Genomic DNA, 10,078 nt, shown 5'->3' on the forward strand with positions numbered 1-10,078 from the left:
CCCTCAGTACATGGGAGACCTGGACCTGTTGAAGCACATCCAGAGAAGGGCCACAAAAATGATCCATAGAATGGAATCCCTCTCCTGTAAGGACAGGCTGAGGGAGCTGGAGCTCTTCAGCATGGAGAAGTCCGCAAGGTGGCCTGATAGAGGCCTGTCAGTATCTAAAGGGGAGCTACAGGAAAGAAGGGGACATGCTCTTTATCAGCCTGGTTCCATGACGATTGGTGCAGGGGACCCATGGACCCATGCCCTTGGAAAGGGGAAGGGGGAAAGAGAAAAGGGAGATGGGCCTAAAAGCAAAATAGTGGCAACAATCTGAGGAGGAAAGCTGATTTACTAAATAAGATAGCAGAAAGCAAAATACAATATAATACAATATAAATGGAATTAAAACTAATATATCAAGTAGAATGAGCAACAGAGAATATCCAATAAACCGAAGGCCTTACGATAAACGCTGAAGGCAAGACAGCAGAAAGCACCCACTGCTGTTTTTTATCTTTCCCTCTGAGCAGAAAAACGTAAAAATACAAAGCAAAGCAAAGTCCTCTGGGGAACATAGTTCTTCTTCTCGTTTGAGACAGGTATACCCATAACTATCGATGATCCATGGAGCCGGAGCATTAACTCTTTAAATGCACTACATGATGTTATGATGTGGAATACCAATACCAAAAATCATAAAACCATGACAGAGACTTTCAAGGTAAAGCTTGGTAAGGCCCTGGGCAACCTGATGGGCAGAGGGCTGTATGCAGCCCATGGGATGCTGATTGGATGTGCTGATTTAATACAAAGGAGAGCCTTTGCTGAGTTCCAGGGCCCGTCTGGCCACTGTGACATTGGTATTGACTACGCTGATTGGTCTGGCAAAGTTGCCAGTGCTAGAGTTTTCAGGTACTTTGTATGCTTTCTATGATGTAAAAGGTGAAATGAGTATTTAAGTGATGCTGCTGCTGTTGTCACTGAACCAAGCAAGACCACCAAAGCTGCTTCTACAGTCCTTCATTTATTATTTAACTGATTCAGGCATCTCAGAAAGTGGAGTGTTTGGTGGTGGAAGGAACACATGCTAGAAAAGCTCATCCAGCGTGTTTGTGGACTTTAGTAACCCTGGCTGTACAGGAACTATGACCTGTCTGCCTATACCAGGGCTGAGCATTTTACAGTACCAGATAGTGAATTTTGTGGAATTAAAGTGTTTTAAAATAATTGTGAAAATTCATGAGGTTGCATTAAAGAAATATTGAGGGAGTGAAGACGAAATGACTAAATGAAATGTTTTCATTGTGAAATAATCAATATTCTATCATTAAATCTGCTGTGAAATACTTGGTGCAGATAGGCTTTGTGAGTGGAATGATGAAGAACTATGGAGCTTATTTAAAATTCATCTGGCTTAGCAGATTTTTTTTTAATTTGAAAGGACAAGGCACTATCATCTTTTTCATGTGAAAATTCTAAAGAAAGGTTACTAGTGTATTTGGTTCCTGAGTTGAAGACTTTGATAGGTAGAACTAGTCCTGATGTGCGAAGAGTGCCACATGCATTTGTTTGCTTGGTAATGCGTTAATACCAGTGAAGGCTTCATGTCTTGTTCTGCTACCAGGTATGAGAGTTGTTTATTTTTCCCTTGGTTAGTCTAAAGCACCAACTTTGTTGAGTGTTGGTAGCAGTTTCCAGTCCAAACTAGAAACAGTGCTAGGGTTAATGTGTGCATAAAGAGGGCAGCCTAGTTTTCTTTAAGTTTACTTACTAATAGAACGAGCATCCTTTGGGTTCCTCTGGATGTGGCTACTGAAGTGGGAGGCTGACAGCAAGTCAGGGCAAAGCTTTGTACAATGGGTGGAAAGGGTACTTCTTGCCAGAAGGATTCATGTTTGAACTTTAATGTGACTTGCTGCTCAAGTTCTCCCATGAGCCTCTTCATTTTTACAGTTTAAATCTGGTTATTTAAAACTATCATTTGTGGAGGGAGGTTTTTTTATTTCCTGTAAGCATGCAGATGTAAGGCTACATGGCTCATCCTCATAACTGTTTCTTTGCTTGTTTATTTTACTCACTGGATTTGTTTAGAGAAATTATAGGTACCACTGAACCCACTCATTAGCATTTGCCAAGGAGGGACCCTTCTGCCCCCTTGGATACAGCATTTTTATAATTTGGTTTACTTTCTATACTTTTGGGCCTCTTTGGAGCTAAAATGTTCTTATGGAAAGCCAGGTAACCCATAGGACATCAGAGCTGGACAGTTAGCTCTTCAAACAAGCGAGTGTGCATGGCAAGAGGTAGAGCAATTAAGCCTGCAAGTCCAGGTCAGACCTTAACTGTCTAATTCTGCAAATCCACAGGCCATCCATCCCTTCGGTGCTTTGCTTTTCTGCTGCTGCACTGCCTTCCCTCTGTGCTGGTTCCTGTAAGATAAGGGGAGGGAGAACACGTTGCATGGAACTTGTAAAGATACTGAAAGATATGCTTGGTTTTTTCTTCCCCATCAAGTAGGATAGCTGGTCCCCAGGTCGCTTAGGACTGTAAGGAACTTCTGAGCTTCACTGTGAGCAAGGAGAAGCTTTAAGTAGCCACAGCGTTAAATGTCCTAGCTTTTGCCACTAACATAGTGAATAAATACAGTTCCTTATGGCGTTCTGCCTGGAGGTAAGCAATATAAAGCCTCTTCAACTTTCATTGTTACTTGCCATATGCCTAGAAGTTCAAAATATGATATTAGCCTCCTAACATCATTATATGATGACACAAAGAATTAAAGAATGACATATTCATAGCATGGAGATGCAATCATTCAAATATCTTCATGCTTTGTTATTAGAAATCCCTATTTTAGAATTGTCATTAGATTGTCTGGTAGATTTTCCCACTTCTGCATTTGCTGCCTGTTCTTTTGCAGGCAAAAGTTTTTTTGATACATTGGAAAAAAACCCACTGTCTTCAGAAATAAACATGTCAGATAGAAAAGAAAAAACTGAAGAGGTAGAAATAGCACTTCTTTGGCTATTTGATGCATTATAACTCTCTTCAGAAAACTGACAGCCATTAGGGATGGAGTGAATTTTAGGAATCTTTTTACAGAAGTAAAACTAGGAAACTACTTTTGCCTTCAGTGGAAAAAGGGACTTTATGTTATGATGTTGTTAATTATGTCAGGAATAGAGGAAATGTGTAACATTTTGCCTGCAAGAGCACCTGTACTTTGCAGTTGGTGTTTGATAGTACTCTTTGTAGGTACAACCAGGCTGTCATTACCTGATCTGAGTAACGTTGTGCAGACAAATTTTTTACAGTGATCAACCAGAGCAGTATTATGTCCTTTACTCAATCAAACATGGCTTCATCTCCAACTTGTTAGGCATTCTGTAGCCTGGTGGGCATAGCATTACTTATTTTGTTTTATGCACTTGTCCACTTCACCCCCAGTTCTGTGTTCAGTACTTGGTTTTAATTAATTACTGTCCTTCTGTGTGGACTGCTCTCTCGTGGGGTTAATCATGGGAGCTTCACTAATTGCTCTCAGAAATGTGCTACAGGGTATGCTGAGGAGTCTGTGTGTCTGTCACCTGAGGAATGCAAATGTCCTCTGCTCTGAACTCTGCTGCTTGGGTTTTCTTGGGCAGTGGAGGAACTGGTTTCTGCTGGTATTCAGTTACTGCTGGGCTCTTTTTATCTGTTGTAGTCCTCAGAAGAGGTCAGCTGGGTTGCCCCCACAGGACTCTTGTAAAAACCTTTGCCTTAAGACTAACAGGAGTGTTCGACCCTATGTGGTGGTGCCCCACTGAAACAAGTATTTAATTTGAATTAAATAACAGATGTTGATAAAAGCTAAAACTGTTGCAGGATTGTACTTGGGCCACCATCACAAATCACTTGTATTATTTGTGTTGAGCAAATAAAAATAATACGAGGAATGTTGATGAGGGATGAGATGGGGAAATTATCATCATATAAGCAAATGTGACTCCTTCATCTCTCAGCTTAGGGGAGGATGGAGCTGAATGTTCTCTGGAACTTAAAACGTAAATAGGATGCAACACTTTTTTTTAATGTGGCTTTTCCTCACCATTTCCCATTGTGCAGTACGTATAGGTAAAGATTCTGACACCTTGCGAAACTAAAATCCTGCTATAGGGAAACAGTTTGAGTACAAATCTGTATCAGGTCAGCCCTCAATACTGATGGCATTTACCTCCTTGGGTTAATTGTTGGTTCATTACCTCCTTAAAGTAGCACCAGTTGAATGCATGAAGTTTAATTTTTCTCCCAACAAGGGTTTGGTTTGTGAATACGAAGTAGCTCTGTGTATATATATGTATATATTTCAGTAATGACATTTTCTCACTTCCCCATAGCTTCCTAAGACTGCATATTCTAACCATTCAACATAGTCTGTGCTCATCAGTTCATTGGACTTAGTGCATCTCCTATCTTTCTCTTGCTCCATTTCTAATATGCAAAACAATGCTCTCTACAAATTTATTGGAATGAAAATTATGTGAAAATATTAAGCAGAAAAGATGTTCCTTGCAACTCTTCCTCAAATTCAGCATGTTCTGAAATCCACTTTATTTGTGCTGTGTTTCACTGTGCTGTGTGTAACAGTGTGGTTGGCTCCTATTGGCTCTGGGATTCTACCTGGTGCCTCAGATAAGATTTGAGCTGCATTTGGAGGGAGAAAGAAGTGAATTATGGTGAGTCTTATGGTGCAAAACCCTTTCTGACTTTGTCAGCATGTGCTGTTGCAGTGTGGCTGAGGGACATGGCTTCATAGTAGCATTTGATGTTGTGCTTTCACCGTGTCTGTGTTTTCTCTTCATCCTTCCCAGCAGTTCCTCTCATTTCCTAAACTGTTTTGCAGGAGAATTCTCCTGGGCCATCAAGTGACCTTAGGCAAATTATTTCCTTTCTTAGCATTTTAGTTTCACTAGTAGTAAAATGGAGATAAAGAGACCTCCTTTCTTTTGTTGGTCACTTAGTCACATACTTATGAAATGTGCTTGTGGAGATAGAGAGCAGGACTGGAAGTACTGCTCAGCTTGTAACAATGATATAGCTGTGTTAGCTCTAGTAGGCTGCAAGCCTTGGCAAGAGAAAGTGGGATCCTAAAGAAGGAATGCAAGAGATAAGAGAGTGCTTAGTACGATATGCTTAGTATGCTGTTTTGTGGGGAATCGTGCAAATACTGTACATACCTGGTTTGTTTTGAATGAGGCATTGATTAAGTAATGTTACTTACAATTAAATAGTATAGCCTAATTACACTAACATTATTGATGTGCTGTTTTTAGCTATCACTGAAAAGGAATATAAACTCAGCTGTGTGTATGCGTGTTTCAATAAATGGATTCATGCTTGCATCAAGCTGGAGACCCTGTCTCTTTATTACTGCCACCATCATGTGCTATTAAAAGATTTTCTACTTATAACTTATATACAAACAGCCCAAATTTGTTTGAATGACTTCAATAAAGTCTGAGGTTCTGAACATCCTTTGTTTTTGGCAGAGTATGTTACTGATGCAGTAAAAATGCTCAGAATATGAAGCTGTTGATTGCTGCTGCTAAGTTTATGGGTATTAAGGCATTAAATGTAATCACTGCCTATTATCAGTTATTTGAGTGTCTTTGGAATCTGAAAGTGATTTTCCACAGATAGGTCTCTTGGTTTCCTCAGAGTGGTCCATTAAAGGGTTTTCTGCAGAGGCTTTTATTGCTTCATGGTTAAAATATTTTTCCTGTATACTCTGTCCATGACCGGATGACAGTTTTAGGAGAAAGTTTTAACAATCACTTTGTGAGGTAAACAGATTACACATTTAGGCCATATGTTGAGGTAGATGCTGCCAGTTTGAGTTTTAATTCCCCTCCTTCACCCCATTGTGTTTGTCTTACATTGTGAGGGTTTTGTGCTTGACCCTTGACAGCTCTGAAATTGCTCAAAGTACTAAATTGAATGTAGAATACAGCACATAGTGTGTCTCTCTGAGTGGCTTGGCGGCAGCTTTGTTTTTGTTTTGTAGACAGTTTCCATCCTGGAGCAAAGGCTGACGCTCATGGAGAACAAGCTGAAGGAGTTTCTGGAGAACCAGCAGAAAATCACTGAGAACAATGATAACTGATTTTGTGAAAGAAGAGCACCACTGAAGGCCCTTGGAAGTTGTGGGGGTTTGTATTCCTAACAGACTGGGTGACTTTAATGATTTGAAGAGTAATCAGTTTTTAATTGATATGTACAGTTACTGTATCTGTAAATACAAAGCTTTGTTACTTTACTAAAATAAAAGAATTTTATTTATGAGTGGATGATTTTTTTTTATTTCTTGTGTTTTCCAGATACAGTAGGAACTAGTGAGGGGTCTGAGGACCATCTGAAAAGGTTTCATCTCTCCTGCCTTAGCTGCCACTCAGTTAATCTTAAAATGTTTAAACATCTTAGAGCTCCCAAATGTCTGCTAGGTTTGTTGCTGTTGATAGGGAAAGGCAAAGAACACCTGGGATATCCTGGCCAGTGGGAGCTCACCTCCATTCTCAGATCACAGAAAGCATGCGAGGACATTGTTAGCACCTGTTGAAGGGTCTGTCTCACCAAGTTCCAGATCATACCTGGCAAATCTGCCGTGTATTAAATCCTGAATCTGTGCATGCAGAGACTGGCCCAGTGGTGGGATCATGCAGTTTTTGGAAATCTATTTGCTGTGCTGAGGCTACAGCAGAGGCCCTAGCTGGGTAGATTGTCAGGCAGTTTTTGTTTCTGTATTCATACTTTTTTTTTTTTTTTTTTTTAATTTAAGGGCAGGGTAGAGGCAGGGAAAAGGCAACCAGATAGCAGCATACTGGCTACAGTCAGAAACTTTTTGCAATGGGATTGCCTGGTCACAGCCTGAAGCAGTGAATGAGCATCTGAGTGACCCGAGCGGAGGAGCTCAGCCCCACCCGTCCTCCCGCTCTCTCCCTCTCGGCGGTGCTTCCGGGAGCACAGATACGCTCAGAGCATGCGCGGGTTGCCCCCCCCCCGGCTCCCTTCTTTCCGGCGCGCCAGTGTTCGAACGGGAGGCGGCCGCGTTCCTCAACCGGAACGGCCGCCGGGAGGGGTGAGTTCATTCCCCTTATCTCTAATACCTCTTTCTGTAGCGCCTCTACCTCAAATAAAGGCCCTGTCACCGCCTTTGCTTGCTTTACACCTTTTCTCTTTTCACACTGGACTGCCTTTAATTTTCAGTCATTTTGCAGATGATTTTACTGTTGAATAGCTCATCACTCACGCTGTTCCCTGCATCACACTTCTAAGACTTCCAAGTCTTTAGCAGGTGTTCAGTAGGTAGCTGCACAAGAATTTGGACTTCTAGTAGGTAGTGCTCTTCAACATCTCTTTTGGTAATGCCCTCTGCAGCTCTCCTTTCTTGTAATAAACTGTTATGTACATTTCTCAATAAATGCTGTAGGAACTTGAGTATCTCAGGGCTAATGAAACCCTCCTCATGACTGTGTTTGTGAACTGTTATGAGAGAGTTTGGTTCTGACACTATTTGTGACAGTCACACTTGTTTGCCAGGCTCCAGAGCTTCCAAAGCTGTCATCTCCAGATGTGCTGTGGGCACTGCATATGCTTGAGACTTGGCTGATGCTTTTATTTAACATGGCTTAACAGACCTTAAGGCTGGACCAGTTTTTTTGCACCTGTTCCTGCTGCAGTCTGTGCTTGTACTGTGTCTGGACTGTGTTAATCCTTTTCCCATGTGGACAAAGCTATTTGTATCCCCTGCCATCACCAGGAGGATTTTGGTATCTTTCAATTCTGGTACTTTTCACATCTTTAAGAAACGCCTGTTTGTATTGTCATTGTAATCCACTAGTTTTCATTTGCATGAAGCTCAGAACTGTCTCATTTCCATGCTTTTTGGGTGAATTATAAATCTGGGTTTTTATCTGTTCCATCACAGACTTACTGTTTTCTGTTTCTAACCCAGTCTGATAAATGGTTATTTTCTGTCAGATTACCGTAATGGAATCACTTCAGTGAAATTCTTCCATGCTCTTCTGTCGGCCGTTTGCGGTCCAGTTTGACCCAGTACTGTGACAATTGAGGCAGGTCATCCTTTACTTTCTCCTTGTCACCCAGCAGCTGACGTTTCTGGGGGGTGGTGGTGGTGAGTGCTGACCACCTTGCTGTTACATTGTGCACCCAAAGCTGTCACCTAGGGCTTTAGCGTGAGGCTGCAGCCCTCAGGTGACATGGTATGTGGCTAGAGGAACAGAGTGAGGTTCTGCTCCCCTGGCCACTTTTCTGCCAAAGGGCTTATTCTATACAAACAGCCATCAAAATGGCTTTGACGTAGAGGAGAAATAAAAAACAGTTCCCTTGAAGTTAAATGAAATAATTTCTGAGCAAACACTAAGGTATGTGTCAGGAGAGAGAGCTGTGGGGTGATGTCTGGTTGGGGGGGTGAGTGCTATAAACAACTGGGGATGTTCTGGCACATGGTATCTCATTGCCTGCTTAGCAGCACCTGAGACAAGCTGGGTGACTTTGAGTCTGTGAACTTGCCAGCTGCATGAAAGTCTTTCCTCACTGACTACCCTTAGATTTTTATCCTTACTCCAGCCCCTTCTTAGCAATAACCCAACACACCAGGAAACCTACAGCTGTTTTCATCAAGCAGGCTAAATCAGCACATTGACTCAGTGCCAAAAGCCTGTCTCCTTCACTGTTTCTGATCCCTGCAGGAATCTTCCACAATACTAATGACTTGCTGCTGCTCTCCAAGATGTCTATCAGCTGAGGGTATGGTGATGTTCTGCATGGTGTAATGCTTATAGTCAGCCATGAATTTAGTTTTTCAGCAAATTTTCAACAAGTGGTTGTGATCCCAATTACTCTGAGAGCTCACAGCTGTGCATTTTGCTGATGGTAGCTATTGACCCTTGAGAAATGGCAAGTCGACAGAGAGGAGAGACAGAAGGAACATGCTGGTGGTGGATGCGATAGGCAGTGCCAGCAGGGCGTCCTCTGCTTCAAGGTACACTTTTCCTCTCTCACCCATCACAGATTCTTTCCTGCTTTTACTCTTCTCATGGTCTGCAGAGTTTTTCCCTTTGTACACTGCATCCGCGTGGCCAGTGCGTGATACAGAGCCCAAGTGGAACACCTGCCTGCAAAACAGAATAAATTACTAAGGTTAGCTCTCTCTAAAAATGCTTATAGCCACAAATATGCTTAAAACTATCAGAATACATTGTTCCTTCCCAAGATCATTCTTCTGTCAGGGGCATTTAAGTCCCTGATAAAGGTGCCAATTGAAAGAATCAGTGAACTAAAATATCTGTTGGGCAATATTCAAGCATTCTCTATTAGAATCATATGTTGAATTGAAGTAAGATAGTCTACCCCTTTGTCTCGAGTGATGCATATTCAGTCAAATCAGATTTAAGTTAGTCAAATTATTCATAGCCTGGACATTAGCCTGTTCTCAGTATTCAGTCATAAATACAGTAAATTGCATGGGAGACAGAATCATTCATAATATAATTTTCCAATCGTGAGGGGTCATAACATAGCTGTCAGCAATTATAGCCAAAAGATTATATGTAAAGCTGAACTGAATTCCATAATCTTTCATCTACTCCCTTAGTTCCTTCACCACCTCATAAGGCAGGGATTCCCACTGCGGGGGAGGACTTGCAGGAAAGGCTTGCAACATGTCAGCATCACCCTGTGCTGATGCTTCTTCCCTGCACTGCTCTAAAGCACCGTAGTACACTGTGGGAGCAGCAACATTTCTGTCTCCCAAAACACTCCTTAACTGTGCATACAGGCGCTTATCCAATCAGTGTCATAAGTCATTCCAAGCCATGCACTCTTCCTCCAATTGGGGTTTGCCATCCCATGGCTTCCTTGAACTTGTTTTCCTTTTCATCTGGAAGTGTCCTTGGTTCTCAGCCTTCCTTTCTCATGCTGTTTATTCTGTTCCACAGCTTCTGCTCTAAATACTGTATTCTTGTATTCCCACAATCCAGTCCAACCGTCCTCCTGTCACTAATAGTTCTCACTAAACCATGTTCTTCAACAC

The 10,078-nt window shown here is 41.9% G+C and overlaps 1 protein-coding gene across 1 annotated transcript in view; it reads left to right on the plus strand.

Annotated features, from left to right (window-relative positions):
• The window catches only part of POC1A (POC1 centriolar protein A), a 74,441-nt gene extending 66,348 nt beyond the window's left edge, over window positions 1-8,093 (plus strand). Inside the window, exons 10-11 of the mRNA XM_065749366.1 lie at window positions 6,032-7,252; window positions 7,668-8,093. Of these exons, the coding sequence (XP_065605438.1) occupies window positions 6,032-6,130 (99 nt within the window). The 3' untranslated portion in view covers window positions 6,131-7,252; window positions 7,668-8,093. The remainder of the gene's footprint in view (window positions 1-6,031; window positions 7,253-7,667) is intronic.
• Window positions 8,094-10,078: the final 1,985 nt, after the last annotated feature.

This window comes from Cyrtonyx montezumae, unplaced genomic scaffold (genome assembly GCF_038088225.1).
Source record: "Cyrtonyx montezumae isolate F1298 unplaced genomic scaffold, pur_monq_1.0 scaffold_6, whole genome shotgun sequence".
NCBI classification, from domain to species: Eukaryota; Metazoa; Chordata; class Aves; order Galliformes; family Odontophoridae; genus Cyrtonyx; species Cyrtonyx montezumae.